The sequence below is a fragment of the Ranitomeya imitator genome, chromosome 4 (assembly GCF_032444005.1).
Source record: "Ranitomeya imitator isolate aRanImi1 chromosome 4, aRanImi1.pri, whole genome shotgun sequence".
In the NCBI taxonomy this organism is placed as follows: Eukaryota; Metazoa; Chordata; class Amphibia; order Anura; family Dendrobatidae; genus Ranitomeya; species Ranitomeya imitator.
The window spans coordinates 40,693,667-40,713,445 of NC_091285.1; the positions used below are offsets into that span (position 1 = coordinate 40,693,667).

The 19,779-nt window shown below is 44.1% G+C and overlaps 1 protein-coding gene across 1 annotated transcript in view; it reads right to left on the reverse strand.

Moving 5' to 3' along the window:
• SLC6A7 (solute carrier family 6 member 7) overlaps window positions 1–17,636 on the reverse strand; it is a 94,856-nt gene extending 77,220 nt beyond the window's left edge. Inside the window, exon 1 of the mRNA XM_069763579.1 lies at window positions 17,483–17,636. Coding sequence (XP_069619680.1) covers window positions 17,483–17,512 — 30 coding nt within the window. The 5' untranslated portion in view covers window positions 17,513–17,636. The remainder of the gene's footprint in view (window positions 1–17,482) is intronic.
• Between the last annotated feature and the right edge of the window lie 2,143 nt (window positions 17,637–19,779).

Genomic DNA, 19,779 nt, shown 5'->3' on the forward strand with positions numbered 1-19,779 from the left:
CTTGCTCACAGGATATGTGTGAGGTGTCTTTTTGTCTCCAAGCGCGCTTGTAAAATAACGGGCGTAACTCCACAATTTGGCCCTCACTGGTGATCTGTCAGCTGACATTTGGGTCAGAATGAAAAACAGCTACGACAGTTTTGGCGCCCGACCGGGGCCGTGTATCCAGCCTATTCGGAATCCGTATGGGGGAGTTTTCTGCTGAGAAATTGGACATGCAAAACACCAGCTGCAGCAAGGTGAGAAATATTATTCTTACAAACCTGTTTTGCACTTGCAATCTCTCATCTGGATCTCTCCATACCTCTGGGTAAAAGGCTGCGAACATGGTTCAAAGAATCCACATCACCAGTGAGTTTTGTGTTTTGTCTATTTATGTCCGTATGAGAGTGGAATAATAGAGTTATAAGATGATAATTGTTATCTGTATCATTTGTCATTATCCTAATTGGTTGTGTATTTGCGTAGTGTGTAGAGATGAGATCCTCAGACCCCTTGTGAGACCATATGCTGGTGCGGTTGGCCCTGGGTTCCTCATAATGAAGGACAATGCCAGACCTCATGTGGCTGGGGTGTGTCAGCAGTTCCTGCAAGATGAAGGCATTGAAGCTATGGACTGGCCCGCCCATTCCCCAGAATGAAGTTGGATCAGCCTGTAATTTGATTTTCCACTTTGATTTTGAGTATCGTTCCAGATCCAGACCTCCAATGGTTAATAAATTCGATTTCCATTGATGATTTTTGTGTGATTTTGTTGTCAGCACATTCAACTTTCTACAGAACACAGTATTCAATGAGAATATTTCATTCATTCATATCTAGGATGCATTGTAGTGCCTGTACATTATGCCCAGCTCATGCTTCTGGAGACACTCACCTGTAAATTAGGCAGGCTCTCAACACTACAGAAATGCCAAATATGTGGATTCTAAATGTGGATTAAGCACACTGTGGGATTTGGGAGCACAGAATTCGCTGGATCTCATTTGGGGGCTGAGGAGCTTCATCACTTTTCGGGTGCCTTTTTGCTACCAGTAACATGGAAACCCCCTATATTTCCATTAACAGAGTTCAATGGGGAATTTTTTGTGGATTGAGTTGAAGCTTTTATTGAAAGCATTTTACATAATGTTTGGGATCACATTTATCCAATGCTCTACGCTGAGCACTTTTATCGGTGTTTCCCTTTAAATCTCCAAATGATGTAGTTCAGATGAAACCTTGAGAGATCCATTAACTATAATGAAGCAGCAGAGTTACTCTGGACTCCATCTGGCCTCTATTCAGCGGTGTCTTTTTGAGAAGTGCACAAAACTGTAGAGGACCAAGCTTTAATACACACTTAAAAACACAGAAAACCGCCGGATCACAAGTCCTTTGGCGTCCACAGTGCCTCCATCTAAGTCATTATAAGGAATCTTACATCGTGGGTATCATCTGAATCACATATTTCAGAGATTTACATGGAAACCATGGTGTAAGCGCTCAGCGCAGAGCACAGGATAAATGTGTGCCGAGCCTTACTGCGATCTTTGGGAGGCAAAATGAACAAATCAACAGCAGGTGAAGAATTTGTTTTATATATTTGATATGCCGTTAATTGTGCGGTATAAGTGATATGGCGACTTTATTCTTCGGTGCGATTACAGCAAAAAGACTTGCTTTTTGCATGGCTGTATTCTGAAAGCTATAACTTTTTTATTTCTCCACTAATGGAGCTGTATGGCATCTTGTTTTTTGCGGGACATAATGACATATTGAGAGATACCATTTTCATTTACATTTGACTTTTTGATTGCATGTTTTTTTGGCAAATTATGAAAAAGCATCGTTTTGTCCCCCCGTTTTTTATTAATTTGTTTACAGAGTTTATTGAAGGTGTTAAATAGCTTGACAATAGAGAGATAGATAGATAGATAGATAGATAGATAGATAGATAATAGATAGATGATAGATAGATAGATAGATTATAGATAATAGATAGATAATAGATAGATAGATAGATAGATAGATAATAGATAGATAGATAGATAGATAGATAGATAGATAGATAGATGATAGATAATAGATAGATAATAGATAGATGATAGATAGATAGATAGATAATAGGTAGATAGATAGATAGATAGATGATAGATAATAGATAGATAATAGATAGATAGATAGATAGATAGATAGATAATAGATAGATATTAGATAGATTATAGGTAGATAATAGATAGAAACACATAGATAATAGATAGAAACAAATAGATAGATCTAGAGATAGATAGATAGATATTAGATAGATAGATAAATAAATAATAGATACGGTAGATATTTTTTCCCACAGGTAAGATTGTATGGGGAATCTTCTGACCTATTTCCAGTGAGTACAGCTGGTGTCAGCGCCATCAGTACAATTAATCCTAAATGGAAATTTCCGTCACCCATTTCCTCTCGCAGATCGCTCGTCTGCCCTTTTACCAGCAAGTTGTTCTACAACCGTGCAGCCTGCTGCTTTGTTGCCATGGAAATGTAGAAATACTGACACAGATGATCTGACCCATGTGTATGTCAGCATTTCTGTCCGCACCGTGCAACCATACTGCAATCCCAGGGTCAAAGAATCAACATTCATCACAAATCCTGATCTCTGGGAAAATGGACATCCATCAGCTCTCCTGTGGATTAGGATAAATCTCCATTATGGGAATGCTTACAGAGTAACCATCATTTTCATTTTAGATTTCATAAATCAATAATACATGTGAAAATAAGCAGCTTTGTAATTTATGTTATCAGAGAAATCTGTTTTTTTCTCTTCCTTGACTGATCTTTCATTGCCAGTTCATGGGTAAAATCTGTCAAATCAATATTCAGTGAAAACAGATGTTCCCTCTGTAGGAGATGACAATTAGTGCTTTTAAAATTCTATGGAGGAGGGAGGAGCTAGAGACAGACACAGATATTCTAGGTAGGAGCTAGAGACAGACACGGACATTCTAGGGAGGAGCTAGAGACAGACACAGATATTCTAGGTAGGAGCTAGAGACAGACACAGATATTCTAGGGAGGAGCTAGAGACAGACACAGACATTCTAGGGAGGAGCTACAGCCAGACACAGACATTCTAGGGAGGAGCTAGAGACAGACACAGATATTCTAGGGAGGAGCTAGAGACAGACACAGACATTCTAGGGAGGAGCTACAGCCAGACACAGACATTCTAGGGAGGAGCTAGAGGCAGACACGGACATTCTAGGGAGGAGCTAGAGACAGACACGGACATTCTAGGGAGGAGCTAGAGGCAGACACAGATATTCTAGGGAGGAGCTAGAGGCAGACACAGACATTCTAGGGAGGAGCTAGAGACAGACACGGACATTCTAGGGAGCAGCTACAGCCAGACACGGACATTCTAGGGAGGAGCTAGAGGCAGACACGGACATTCTAGGGAGCAGCTACAGCCAGACACGGACATTCTAGGGAGGAGCTAGAGGCAGACACGGACATTCTAGGGAGGAGCTAGAGACAGACACGGACATTCTAGGGAGGAGCTAGAGGCAGACACAGACATTCTAGGGAGGAGCTAGAGGCAGACACAGACATTCTAGGGAGGAGCTAGAGACAGACACGGACATTCTAGGGAGGAGCTAGAGACAGACACAGACATTCTAGGGAGGAGCTAGAGACAGACACGGACATTCTAGGGAGAAGCTAGAGGCAGACAGAGACATTCTAGGGAGGAGCTAGAGGCAGACACAGACATTCTAGGGAGGAGCTAGAGACAGACACGGACATTCTAGGGAGGAGCTAGAGGCAGACACAGACATTCTAGGGAGGAGCTAGAGACAGACACGGACATTCTAGGGAGGAGCTAGAGGCAGACACAGACATTCTAGGGAGGAGCTAGAGACAGACACGGACATTCTAGGGAGGAGCTAGAGGCAGACACGGACATTCTAAGGAGGAGCTAGAGGCAGACACGGACATTCTAGGGAGGAGCTAGAGACAGACACGGACATTCTAGGGAGGAGCTAGAGACAGACACAGACATTCTAGGGAGGAGCTAGAGACAGACACGGACATTCTAGGGAGGAGCTAGAGGCAGACAGAGACATTCTAGGGAGGAGCTAGAGGCAGACACAGACATTCTAGGGAGGAGCTAGAGACAGACACGGACATTCTAGGGAGGAGCTAGAGGCAGACACAGACATTCTAGGGAGGAGCTAGAGACAGACACGGACATTCTAGGGAGGAGCTAGAGACAGACACAGACATTCTAGGGAGGAGCTAGAGGCAGACACAGACATTCTAGGGAGGAGCTAGAGGAAGACACAGACATTCTAGAGAGGAGCTAGAGGCAGACACAGACATTCTAGGGAGGAGCTAAAGGCAGACACAGACATTCTAGGGAGGAGCTAGAGGAAGACAAGGACATTCTAGGGAGGGGCTAGAGGCAGACACGGACATTCTAGGGAGGAGTTAGAGGCAGACACAGACATTCTAGGGAGGAGCTAGAGACAGACACGGACATTCTAGGGAGGAGCTAGAGACAGACACAGACATTCTAGGGAGGAGCTAGAGGCAGACACAGACATTCTAGGGAGGAGCTAGAGGCAGACACAGACATTCTAGAGAGGAGCTAGAGGCAGACACAGACATTCTAGGGAGGAGCTAAAGGCAGACACAGACATTCTAGGGAGGAGCTAGAGGAAGACAAGGACATTCTAGGGAGGGGCTAGAGGCAGACACGGACATTCTAGGGAGGAGTTAGAGGCAGACACAGACATTCTAGGGAGGAGCTAGAGACAGACACAGACATTCTAGGGAGGAGTTAGAGACAGACACAGACATTCTAGGGAGGAGCTAGAGGCAGACACAGACATTCTAGGGAGGAGCTAGAGACAGACACAGACATTCTAGGGAGGAGCTAGAGGCAGACACAGACATTCTAGAGAGGAGGTAGAGGCAGACACAGACATTCTAGGGAGGAGCTGGAGGCAGACACAGACATTCTAGGGAGGAGCTAGAGGCAGACACAGACATTCTAGAGAGGAGGTAGAGGCAGACACAGACATTCTAGGGAGCAGCTACAGCCAGACACAGACATTCTAGGGAGGAGATAGAGGCAGACACGGACATTCTAGGGAGGAGCGAGAGGCAGACACAGACATTCTAGGGAGGAGCTAGAGACAGACACGGACATTCTAGGGAGGAGCTAGAGGCAGACACAGACATTCTAGGGAGGAGCTAGAGACAGACACGGACATTCTAGGGAGGAGCTAGAGGCAGACACAGACATTCTAGGGAGGAGCTAGAGGCAGACACAGACATTCTAGGGAGGAGCTAGAGACAGACACGGACATTCTAGGGAGGAGCTAGAGACAGACACAGACATTCTAGGGAGGAGCTAGAGGCAGACACAGACATTCTAGGGAGGAGCTAGAGACAGACACGGACATTCTAGGGAGGAGCTAGAGACAGACACGGACATTCTAGGGAGGAGCTAGAGACAGACACGGACATTCTAGGGAGGAGCTAGAGGCAGACACAGACATTCTAGGGAGGAGCTAGAGACAGACACGGACATTCTAGGGAGGAGCTAGAGGCAGACACAGACATTCTAGGGAGGAGCTAGAGGCAGACACGGACATTCTAGGGAGGAGCTAGAGACAGACACGGACATTCTAGGGAGGAGCTAGAGACAGACACAGACATTCTAGGGAGGAGCTAGAGGCAGACACGGACATTCTAGGGAGGAGCTAGAGACAGACACAGACATTCTAGGGAGGAGCTAGAGGCAGACACAGACATTCTAGGGAGGAGCTAGAGACAGACACATTGTGCTGCAAGTTCTCCTGAAACGACAGGTACAGTTCTTCATGGAACGTTATTAGCACCAACAGACATCTCCTATCTCAGTAATGGGAAGTCTGTATTCACTGAAGACACATTTTATCCATAAATTAAACATTTTGAGAATGAAAGATCTGTCCTAGAGGAGAAAGAAGAGGATTTCCCTAATAAAATATATAACTTATTATTTACATATGTAATTTTTCATTTATGGAAAAAATTAAATGAAGCAACAGTTACTCTTTAAGGTGTTAAAGGTGTTGTTCGGTCTTAAGCTACAAGTCTACAGTGATTCTATGTGACTGCAGATTTGTCCTCACATTGAGCGTACTGCGCACTGTCAATATTCACCGGTGCCAGCTCCGGGAACGGCAGGCATGTGACCACAAGTATGTAATTTGCCTACATGCCATCACGTGCCTACTAGACTGTGGCCGACCTCGCTTAATGCAAGTGTATTGAGTGAGGCCAGAAACTGTCTAGTAGGAATGTGTCCGGGAGTATGCATACTTGTGGTCACATGACTGTCACATGATTGTCACTCTTGTGGTCACAACTGTCACATTCCCGACACTGGAGAATCCTGACAGCATGCATTGTGCATGATCTGAGCACTTACAAGTCTGCATTCACATAGACTTACTTCAAACTTGTAGATTAACACTGGATAACTCCTTTAAGTGCTAAGATGCACAGATTTTGTATCCACACATTAAATTAGGCAATTTTGCCAATTCTGGTAAGATGTGAATGGACACCTTCCGACTGTCCTTCAACAGATGATGTTGGGATCGAATAGAGAGTGTTAAGGGTAATCAGGAGAGGTAGGTGATGGTTTAACAGTCGCTCAGCTGACAGCTATTTCGTGTAAGGGCAAATTTTGTCTGAAGATGACCATGAAGATGGCTGTCGGGAGAAGGAAGCTTCTGTCAATCGTTTGGCTGACAGCCATTTCAGCCGACTCTCCCATACCCTGGAAGCTAGTTCGGCCGAGCGCTCCAGTGCTCTCTCTGAGAAAGCTGCTGGCTGACACATCGGTCAGCGGTGTGTCTCTAGGGGAACAATGTGATCATCTTCTCCGATGATCGGTCAGTCTCCTCCCATATATATTGTATGTTAGACTGATAAACAAACCTGTTGATATCGGTGGCTTCGGCCAACTTTAGTCTAATGAAGGGGGGGCCTTAAATCCTCAAGAACTCTGATATCTTTACCATGGAAATGTTTTCGTTAACTTGCTTGCTCTGGATTTGGAGTGAGAAAAGTGTAAAGACATTTTGTAGGAAACAATGGAGCAGATTTGGGATTTTGATACTACAGCTGGGCCCAAACTATCGGCTAAATGGATCTTTAAGACCATCTGTCTCTTCCCATAAATATGTAATTATTTTACACTAGATGGTGGCCCGATTCTAACGCATCGGATATTCTAGAATATGTATGTATATAAGTACGCCACTCTGTGAGTGGGGGTTAAATTCCGCACCAAAATCGCTGATTGGTCGCGCCAGGCTGGCCGGTCAACGAAGAGTGGTTTAAATCTGGCACCAATTCGCGGCCGGACTGTGCCAGTCGCTGATTGGTCGCGGCCGGCCGGGCACGACCAATGACCGAAGCGTTGTTTAAATACCGCGCCAATATCGCTGATTGGTCGCGCCCGGCCGGCCATGACCAATCAGCGAAGCGTGGTGTAAATCCCAAGTCAATTCGCGGCTGGACTGCGTCTGTCGCTGATTGGTCGCAGGATGTCATGGGTTCAGGGCGCTGGATGTCGGGGGTTCGGGGTGCAGGATATTGTACAGCCACGTAGTATATAACACAGCCACATAGTATATAGCACAGCCACATAGTATATAGCAGCCACGTAGTATATAGCACAGCCCACGTAGTATATAGCACAGCCACGTAGTATATAGCAGCCACATAGTATATAGCAGCCACATAGTATATAGCACAGCCTCGTGGTATATAGCAGTAGTAGTATATAGCAGCCAATTAGTATATAGCAGCCACGTAGTATATAACACAGCCCACGCAGTAAATAACACAGCCCATGCAGTATATAACACTGCCCACGTAGTATATATCAGTCACACAGTATATAACATAGCCCACGTAGTATACAGCAGTGTGGGCACCATATCTCTGTTAAAAAAAGAATTAAAATAAAAATAGTTATATACTCACCCTCCGGCGTCCACTGATGCGCGCGAGCGGCGAGGTTGCCGCCAGCTTCCGTTCCCAGTGATGCATTGCGAAATTACCCAGATGACTTAGCGGTCTCGCTGGACCGCTAAGTCATCTGGGTAATTTCGCAATGCATCTCTGGGAAAGGAAGCTGGCGGCAGCCTTGCTGCTCGGGCGCATCGGTGGACGGCGGAAGGTGAGAATAGCAGCTTTTTTTTTAAATTATTTTTAACATTGTATCTTTTTACTATTAATGTTGCATAGGCAGCATCAATAGTAAAAAGTTTGTCACATAGTGTTAATAGCAGCGTTAACAGACTGCGTTACACCGCATTATGCCGCGGTGTTTCGCAGTCGGTTTAACGGACTGCTAAAATGCTATGTGGGCAGCGGGAGCTGACTGGGGGGAAGTATGGAGGGGGCACTGACTGCAGGGGAGTAGGCAATATAGAGAGCGTAGAGGGCTAGCACTCGACTGTTATGAACGTGACGGTGCCAGTGAACGGAGCCAATGGTTCCATCAATCATGAAGTCATATAACCACTGCACTTGTACTATAGAAAATGTTTCTTTCAAGTGAAAAAATTTATTGGAACAGTGTTGTGGTGGAGCGATAGGCAAAACGTTTCGGCCAACCTGTGGCCTTGATCACAATATCGCATTAGGTAATGCTGTCTTTAGATAAATCTACGGTGTCGCTGAGAATATAAGCCAGAGATAGAAACACACAGTCCAATGGACATTTTATATTGCTAGAGCCAGACGTACAGCGAAAAAGTTGCCATCGTAGTGTAAGGCTCGATAATATATATGGGTACAGCTGCCAGGGTATAGGATCAAGAAGAGCCAACCTATGATTCTTCCTTATTATTTCATTAGCCAGAGGGGGGGGGGTGTACACGAGTCTCACTCACATTGGTGGTGGAGACCCTAGCAGTCAGAGCCAGAGTTGGTGGCCAAGTGGGAATGGCTGACACAAACCGTGTCAAAGCACAGGAGAAGGCCCAATTTTGAAAAGTAAACCCCCTGAGGAATTTATCTATATGTGTGGTAAATACATTGAACGCACAGATGCTTTACAGAATTTTACGTGAAACTGTGAAAATGAAAAAATAAATTTTTCCTGCAAAAATGTTGGTTTTGACCCAAATTTTTCATTTTCACAAGGGTAACTGGAGAAAATGGACCATACTATTTGTTGTGAAATTTCTCCTGAGTACACTGATACCCCCTATGTTGTCGAAAAGTACTTTTGAGGCAAAGTGCAAAGCTCAGAAGGGAAGAAGCGCCATATTGGTGTCACGAGGCTACCGCAACAGAGGAGGCAGTATACTGCAGCGTTTGATTGCTGCTACTCCTGTGCTGAAAATAAGTATTTCACCTTATTTTTATATGGCATTAGTTTCTTTTGGCAAAACAGGGGTCAATCGGCCATGTTGGGAGCTCTAGGAGTCTGAGCCCTCAGCTGACCTCGGTTAGCCTCTCCTTCCCTAATATATCTGGGTCCTGATCGTCAGAGCTAGCTTATGCTAGTTTGGAAGAGTTATCTGTGACTGTTGCATGGGTTTGTAAGTGTGATAATTCTCTTCCCTCCTCTTACTTAGTTTTTTTTCCCCACCCTCCACTCCCCGGTGCATTCTTCTGTTATATGTGAGTGAATATTTGCATGCCTGGTATTTTTAGTTACCCTTGTTTATGTTGCCTTGTCCGTCAGGTTGGTGTACTGTGGGACACGGCATCTCCCCTCTTTCCTGGGTGGGTGAAGGTAACAGAGGGAGGGCTTATTCAGCAGATAGGGCAAGGCTGGAGGCCCCGACATCTTCACCTTCAAAAGTATCCTGGGGAATAGGGGATGCTAGGGCACCCCCTAGTGTTAGGGACAGGGAAGAAGCCCTTGCTCCCAGGTCACCCAACAGCTGAGTTGTGACAATTGGAGTGACATCGTTTTAAAAACGATGAATTCATCCAGGGGTGCAGTGATCACGTTTACACCATGGGTATGATGTCCAGACACAACAATGCAGATGAGCTGAAGGCTGCTATCAAAACAACCTGGGCTTCCATAACACCTCAGCAGTGCCACAGGCTGATCACCTCCATGCCACGCCGCATTAATGCATCAATTGACGGAAAAGGAGCCCCAACCAAGTATTGAGTGCATTTACTGAACATATATTTCAGTAGAGGAACATTTCGGATTTTAAAATCATTTTTCAAGCTGGTGTTATAAAGTATTCTAATTTACTGAGATAATGACTTTTGGGTTTTCATTAGCTGTAAGCCATAATCATCAACATTAACAGAAATAAACACTTGAAATAGATCACTCTGTTTGAAATGACTGTATATAATATATGAGTTTCACTTTTTGTATTGAAGAACTAAAATAAATTAACTTTTTGATGATATTCTAATTTAGTGAGATGCACTTGTATATACTTTTTATGGTGTGTTCTGAGCACATCATCAAATGATGAATGGAAATTACATTGGCTCCACATCACCAGATGAACTAGAGTCTTTCTTGTTTGTCGGGTGATTGGCAGCCTGTTTAAAGGAATCTTTACATTCACGATAAGCATTCGGTGTACATGCACCTTAAAAATTGGCCACAGACACAAAGACTTGCACTTATCCAAGCTGACATTGATATCATTCATTAGGAAACCTAAGAGAATCATCTTCCAAATTAGGAAAGTTCTTTTCACTCTTGTAAATATCCACCCTGCATCATGTTCAGAAACTACCGTGATTATACGTTTAGGACCGCAACAAATTTGAAAAGTAAAAAGAACAACTGTAGTTCTAAGTAACAGAACAGATATCCAGTTGTTAGAGATAATTGATTTAGGTCTAGAAGCTACAGTATAATTGGCCAGTGTAAATGCACCTAAGGCTATGTTCACACCAAGTTTTTTTTTATGTGGATCTTTCTGGCTAAAAAATCCACACTGAAAAAAAAAATATTCAGGAACTATTTTTTTAGCTTGTTTTTTTTAACTTGTTTTTTGTGTGTATGGGGCATTTTTATGTTTCATTTAATTCAGTAGTGAAATTTGGAGCAGTTTTCAAGTAGCAATATCTAAATAAGAAAAACAGCACCACAAGCACTTTACAATCTTGTGTGCTTAAGCTATTAGGAGGCTTTGGGCTCATGCAGAAAACTAATTTTCAAGTACAAGTGCTATCTGTGTTTTCCATGGATAGCACATGTACCTGTGATAGCAAGCTGAAATCAGCATCTGGCATCAGAACAGGATGCTGCGAGGGAGCGCAGGGAAGGTAAGTTGAATGGTTTATGTTCTTTTTTATGTCTTTCTGAAGAAGGCCATGCATACCAGGAAGGGGATGAAGTCCATATATTCCAGGATAGGGATGAAGAGGCCATGTATACCAGCAAGGGGATGAGAGGGCCCTGCATACCAGGATAGGGATGAGGAGCCATGCATACCAGGATGGGGATGAGGGGGTCATACCAGGATAGGGATGAGGGGGCCTTGCATACCAGCAAGGGGATGAGAGGGCCCTGCTTACCAGGATAGGGATGAGGGGGCCATGTATACCAGGATAGGGATGAGGGGGCCATGTATACCAGGATAGGGATGAGGGGGTCATGTATACCAGGATAGGGATGAGGGGGCCATGTATACCAGGATAGGGATGAGGGGGCCATGTATACCAGGATGGGGATGAGGGGGCCATGTATACCAGGATGGGGATGAGGGGGTCATACCAGGATAGGGATGAATAGGCCATGTATACCAGGATGGGGATGAGAGGGCCCTGCATACCAGGATAGGGATGAGGGGGCCATGTATACCAGGATGGGGATGAGGGGGTCATACCAGGATAGGGATGAATAGGCCATGTATACCAGGATGGGGATGAGAGGGCCCTGCATACCAGGATAGGGATGAGGGGGCCATGTATACCAGGATAGGGATGAGGGGGCCTTGCATACCAGCATGGGAGTGGAGCCATGCATACCAGGACATTGATGAGGGGGTCATACAGGATAAGGATGAAGGGGTCATACCAGGATCGGGACTTAGGGGCCATGCAAACCATAAGGGGGATGAGGGGGCCACATATACCATTTTGTTTTTATCTTAAACTCAGTTCAAAGTCTGATGAGAATAATCAGTCCTTTTTTTTCGAACGTTGAAAAATTGGACATATGAATGACCACTTATTCAAGGAGTAGTTGAAATAGTGTTTATCTGAATTTGGGAGCAGAATTTGCTCAAAAAGGCACGGGAAAAAAACTGACTGTGATTATTATACCTGAAGACATTTGTGCTGGTCAAATATTTAAAGGAGTTGTTCCAAAATCAGAACTTTAGACCTTTCTAACGTATAGATAATAAGTGTATGATTTTAGGGGGCAGACTGCATGAATCCCCATTAGATCATTGATCCCTGACTTCCTGGTGTCAGTGGTCCAGGTAGTTATCAGTTATCTCCTTCTGTCGTATAGAGACTGAATTGAGCAGCAGTGCACATATGTAATATGTGCTCTATTAACACAGGTGACTAGGGGAACCCTATTCTCAAGATCTGAAGTTGGACCCTCCATAATCAGGAGCATACTGTTTTATTTGGGGGATTTTAGGTTCACATAGTAACATAACATAGTAACATAGTTAGTAAGGCCGAAAAAAGACATTTGTCCATCCAGTTCAGCCTATATTCCATCATAATAAATCCTTTGATCTACGTCCTTCTACAGAACCTAATAATTGTATGATACAATATTGTTCTGCTCCAGGAAGACATCCAGGCCTCTCTTGAACCCTTCGACTGAGTTTGCCATCACCACCTCCTCAGGCAAGCAATTCCAGATTCTCACTGCCCTAACAGTAAAGAATCCTCTTCTATGTTGGTGGAAAAACCTTCTCTCCTCCAGACGCAAAGAATTCCCCCTTGTGCCCGTCACCTTCCTTGGTATAAACAGATCCTCAGCGAGATATTTGTATTGTCCCCTTATATACTTATACATGGTTATTAGATCGCCCCTGAGTCGTCTTTTTTCTAGACTAAATAATCCTAATTTCGCTAATCTATCTGGGTCTTGTAGTTCTCCCATCCCCTTTATTAATTTTGTTGCCCTCCTTTGTACTCTCTCTAGTTCCATTATACCTTCCTGAGCACCGGTGCCCAAAACTGGACACAGTACTCCATGTACGGTCTAACTAGGGATTTGTACAGAGGCAGTATAATGCTCTCATCATGTGTATCCAGACCTCTCTTAATGCACCCCATGATCCTGTTTGCCTTGGCAGCTGCTGCCTGGCACTGGCTGCTCCAGGTAACATCTGTAACTGTTGAAGGGTCCTTTGTAAAATACTTAAGATAGACTTTGAAATACTGCTGCAAATAATGGCAAGTCAATTGATTCAGTTGTAGACAGGGGTAAAAATTACCTACATTTATGGATACTGGCGTTTTCATTATTTAAATGCATGTATTTCTAGCTAAAAATCATGATCTCCTCTCAGCTGATTTATGACCACAGACGAGACGACATCAAAGTTGAATGTGCAGTAAAACAAAGAATCTGTAAAAGCCAAACGGTGAAATATTTGAAATGAAAACCAATTGCAAAAATGATTTTTAGCCGCAAATTAATAATAAAAAAAAACATTAAATGTTGTCCATTAAAGTTTCCATCATTTTATCAGGTAGAATAATACTGCATGCCGTGCTATTCTTATCACCTAAAATGACAGAAACCTCAGATGAACTCCCGATGGATGTGAACTGAGCCTAACATTGTCAGTCTGCATTTTGTAACCTGGCAGCAAAAAGAACCCCCCCCACCCCCCACGACAGTCTGTACAAATTGTTATCATTGTTCTTGTATACCCTCACACATCGCCATAAGCTGTGATACGGTTGGTTACTATAGCAACCGCAGGATATAATACTTCCTTTTCAGGTCGTAGAAAATAATATGGCCTAGGGTCCGCAGAAAACGAAAAAAAAAATGACAACTGGTTCAATAGATATTGCATTGATTAGATCTCAAAACATGAATGATTTGCAATTTATGACAGGTTGTTACGACAAACTACAGATGGAGTCGATTTGTCATTTGGCGCTTTAGGGATTCATAAGATGGAAAGCACAGATGACACATTGATCTTGACGAGTGGCGCCAAACTATGAACTTTGCTCTGCTAGATCTGACGAGCTTTTAAATGAGTGCCAGGAAGAACTAACAGAGGGAAAACCTTCCGGGGCATTGCATGATGGGGAAAGCAGCTTCTTCAGATCCAGTTTACTGAGATCCATCCGACTGACGCTGATAGGAAATAGATGATCGGAAAGTCTGTAGCAAATGTCAAGCGGTACCCATTCCCTAAGGCGCGATTTTCACCTTTTGCGTTTTCGTTGTTTGCTCCCCTTCCTCCCAAAGCCATAATTTTTTATTTTTCCTTCAATATAGCAGTGTAATGGCTTGTTTTTTGTGGGACGAGTTGTACTTTTGAACGACACCGTTGGTTTTACCATATCGTGTACTGGAAAACGGGACAAAAAATTCCAAGTGCTTAGAAATTGCAAAAAAAGGGCAGTTCCACAAATGTTTTTTGTATTTTTTTTACCATGTTCACTAAATGCTACAACTGACCTGCCATTTTGATTCTCCGGGTCATTACGAGTTCACAGATACCAAACATGTATAGGTTATTTTTTATTTAAGTGGTGAAAAAAAAATCCAAAGTTTGTAAGAAAAAACATTTTTTGCCATTTTTCGAGACCCGTCGAATCTCCTTTTTTTAGGGAAGTAGGGCTGGGTGAAGGCATATTTTTTGTGCACCGAGCTGATGTTTTTCTTGATACTATTTAGGAATACATACGATCTTTTGATCACCTGTTACTGCGCAATATTGCGGCGATCAAAAAAAAAGGAATTCTGAGGTTTTGATTTTCTTTCTCATGACGCCGTTTACTGATTGAATTTATTTTATATTTTGATAGATCGGACATTTATGATTGTGGCGATGCCAAATATGTGTATTTTTTATCATTGTTGTATTTTGAAGGAGGCAAAAAAGGGGCGATTTGAACTTTTAGATTTTTTAAATATTTTAAATATTTTTTTAAACATTTTTGTTTACTTTTTACTTGCTCCAAGTTCGTGACGGTGTTCCGCTGGTGGTACCGTGCAAGAGGCTGCATGAGTGTGTGAAAGTGTAAGTGTGAATGTGAGTGTGTGTGAGAGTGTGTGTGAGTGTGAGTTTGTGAATGTGTGAGTGTGAGTGTGTGAGTGTGTGTGGTGCATACGGCATATAGAATGTGTGTGTGTGTATGTGTGGTGCGACGGTATTCCGCTGGTGGTACCGCACAATAGGTTGGTACCAGCAGCAGTTTCCATATTGAGACACCCATCACTTGGGTGTCCCAATATGGCGGTCGGTGAACTTCCTCCGCTTGGAATTCTGGGATACAGTGACATCTGGACAGAACAGGAAATTAAAACATTACAAGGCAATTATATAATTAGAGATATAGTGTGTGCATGCTCTGACAATTCACAAGTCTGCTGTCATGACTGTGTTGTCAGATGTCATGGACCAGGGGCTCCTTCCCTGTCCCTAATGCGAGGAGCACCCTAGCTCGCCCTGGACCCCGGTCAAAATGTCGGGGTCACGTACTCTGCCTTTGCTCCTGAATCTGCCCTCAGTCTGTACCACTGTCCCACCCAGGGAAGAGGGGACTAGTAGTGTACCATAATACATCAAGCAGACTAGCAAGGTAATATGAACAAGGATGAAGAAAAATACCAGTCATACAAATATCGTCACACAAACAACAGAGGTATACACCGGGGAGTGGAGGAGTGGGTAAAACCAAAGTAGGTGAAGAAGGGGAATTAGAACACACCCAAAACCTAGCAACAGGTACGGATAAATCCACAAAATGCCTTCTCAAATAACAATCACCAACCAACAACCTCCAGCCATGCAGCATAAGCTAGCTCTGACAATGAGTGAAGTGAGCCCAGTGCACAGCTGAGAGCCTTAATGATGGAAAGCTTCCAGGAGCTAACAACTGAGCAGATTAACCACTGAAATGCTTAAAGAAAGCTGCACCATTTAATATGAAGGTGAAGTGCTTCTAATCAGTGCAGGAGTAGGAGAAATCAGACGCTGCGGTCTTCTGGCTCCTCTCTGTCGCAGTAAACCCGTGACATGTGCAGTCACAATGAGTGACTTCAGACTTGCGCCCCAAGCCTGGACAGCCCCTCTAGGAAATCTCCATGCAGGTGCCCATGAAGTGTTTTCATGCATGTGGAATGGTCTAGGCCTGCGAGGGTTTTGGCCCAGACCCATAGCTACTTAGCCTTGCAGTAGGGGAGCGCTTGAAGGTCCTTGTATTCAAAGACCTTCAATGAAGGCTAAATAATGACTTATATGAATGACGTGTGACATAACAAGTGGGCTAAGGGTCTGCTCACATGAAGTTTTTTTTACATGGAATTTTCAAAATGAAATATTTCAATAATAAAAAGTGCTTCAAAACCAAAGCATTTAGGTGAATTGTTTAAATCCTGTTTTTACCGCCTCAATTGATTGAGCAGGCAAATTTAGAGCATTTTTGTCAAGCAGAAACACCAAAGAATTGACATGTTCCTTTGTTTTCCATGTAGAAAAATGGGCTTGTTTTCCCACAAAAAATTAATAAGATGCTTATTCAAAGATGCAGGTCTTTCATGATTTCATGATTTTGGGGTAGGATCTGAGCCAAAATACTTGTGGAAAAAAATAACAGTATGTAAATATACAATTGCGCTTTGTGTGCATTTTTGCAATTCCCCAAAAACTTCACTTTGATGTACTAGCTCACTGGCAAATATGTAAAGCGTAGATAGATAGATAATTCACGTTGCCATATTCCAGGCAATGAAAGAGTTAACCAACGAGAGTCCATGCCTCTACACACAAGGTACAAGCAGCCAACATCATCTCCACTCCACGGTACATAAAACGCCACAACCTATCCACAAATAGCCCCGCCAGCTACTACATCCAAGAACAAGAAACACCAAATGTGCGTTCTCGTTGCACAAATTGACTTCTCAATTATACAAATCCTATTACACGGTCTCTATTCTTCTTAACTCAATGAATTGTCCTCATTTCTTCCTCCTGAATGAATTCTTTACGTGTGCAGACTATGAATGGTGGAAATCCTACAGGTGCCTGCTGAAGTCACGCATGGTATGGTCATGGTTTGGAGAAATAATGGCTTGGGTGACAACATCATGGTCTACAGATTAATTCTGAAATATTGCGTAGTTTATGAGATGAGATGTCCTTTAATATATATAGTGAACCACCCTTAAACGCCTCCGATTAGAGAATACTAGACGTTCTCTAATGTTCCTTCCCTAATGTGGAAGAATGGATAGTATTGTGGTGTCTCCAGTCATAAGAAGCCTGTTGCCTACCTGCTGCAGATGATCTTGGTACCTCTTCATCCTGTTGCTCGGGGCTTTCCCGGTCTCTGCTTCGCTCTGTCAGATTCTGTGCCCACAGCTGGGAGATGCGAGGCCAGCTTGCTGGAAATACGTTCCTCTTCGCCTGCTCCCCCTCGCTCCTTTCTTGCTGTATCTCTCACACTCAGGTGATTGGCACAGAATGGGATGAGCTTGTTCTGATGTTAACCCCTCTTGTAAGACTGACGCTAAGAGGAAAAATGATAAAAGTCTGTGCCGAGAGCGTGAACTAGGAAGACACACTTAAAGGTTAATTGGCTTCTTGTGAAACCAACCATAAATGTGGTCCTTGCATTAATGAAATACATTGGGCACATGGACTGATGTGAGTGATGACAAACGATCAGTGTACAGTGCTGTGGAATATGTGGGCGCTATGATAATAAATGCAGTGTCATTTGACAGTTGTTGGAGGGAACAGCTCATCTACCTATATTAAAAGCATTTAGAAAAAGAATAAAAGTTAAGGTCATAAAATTAAAAGAAAAAAGATTTTCTCTAGTAGAAGTAGAAAGTGCACATCAGGAATTATTTACTATTTTACAGATCTTCTCTTCCTTTGGCGTCAAAGACCTTGCCCTATCCTGGATCTCTTCATCTCGCCCTCTTTCTGTTGGTGTCACTCAAAGCTCTGTCCGAGGACCCCTACTCTTCTTCATCTATACCCTTGGCCTGGGACAATTCATAAAGTCCTATGGCTCCCAGTACCATCGATATGCTGATGATACCTCTCTGGCCCAGATGTCACCTCTCTGCTCTCCATAGTGTCTATCAGACATATCCTCCTTCTTCTCTTCTCGCTTCCTCAAGCTCAATGTGGACAATTCTGGACTAATTATCTTTCCTCCATCTTGCAAATCTTTCCTACCTGATCTAGCTATCAAAATAAATTACCTCACACTTTCCCCTGTAAAGGAAATCTGCTGCCTCACCGTAACCCATGACTCTGCCTTGTCCTTCAAATCGCATATCCAAGCTCTCACCACCTCCTGTCGCCTCCAGCTCAAAAATATTTCCAGAATCCGTCCTTTCCTCAACCCTCACTCTACCAAATTGCTTGTGTATGCCCTAATCATCTCCCACCTCGACTACTGCAACATCCTCCTCTGTGGCCTACCTGAACTCTCTCGTGTGGCACCCCAGGAGTTTGGGTACCACAGTGGTGCTGCCTTCCTCTCGGGGAGGGTAATGCCATGCCTGGAAACAGGAGGGATCCCTTTGGCAGGTAATCTCACATTCAGCACATTCTGACTCCAAGCCAGAAGGGGAAGCTCAAAACCCAGTTTAAGGGGAACTTCCCTATATGCATCCTGGTCTGGAGGAGGAGTTAGTTAGTCTGGTAGGGTCAAGAGACAGTGAAGGAGCAGAGAGGAACAGAGGAGCTAGAGGAGGCTGCGATTGGGCCCCTCAAAACAGCGCAGAAACCAGGCACCAGGAGCCCGAGGTTGTGTGGAACTGCAAGTCCCACAACAGAACCGGAGAGCAGAGAGCTGAAAGTAACATGCCCACATAAAACCTGAGGTACAGCAGCATTCCAGAGCCCGGAGTCACCGCGTAAAGAGACCCAAGAGAAACAGCTCAAGGTGCCTATAGTGCAGGTAACAGGACAGGAAAGCAAGAGAACCTTCTTAGGACACTACAGGCAGCAAGGGACTAATAGTCAGTGCAAAGTGGAAGGCTCCCAAACTGACCTGTCAAAGGGGTATCCACATATCTTCAGGCTGCCTGTACTCCATCTACACCTGTTGCCGATACCCTGGATTGAAGCTAACTACAACTACAGTAAACCAGGTAAAGACTGCAACCCTGTGTCCTCCGTTTATTTACCGGCAACCCACCATCCTTGCCCACTACACTGGGAGCCCTGGGGACACTGCTTCACCTGTGGGAAGCTTCATCATCTTGCTGCAGTACCATCGCCCCAGAGGACCCCTTTAAGCAGCGTCAGTCCCCTCTGACCGAGAACCACAGGTGGAGCCACGAATACAAACTTTATTACTATAATCCCTTTTAAGACTTTCCCCTTTTACTTGGGTGCCCAGGGCACGGAACGGGTCGCTGCCACCGTGACCACCCCTTTAACTGTGACCGGACCCGATACCGAGTACCCAAATGCCCTGGCAGACGACTCACTCACACCCCTCCAGTCCATCCGTAACTCTGCTGCCTGACTAATTAATATCTCTCCTCGCTACACTCCTGCTTCACTCTTTGCAAATCCCTTCACTGGCTTCCAATTTCCCAGCGTA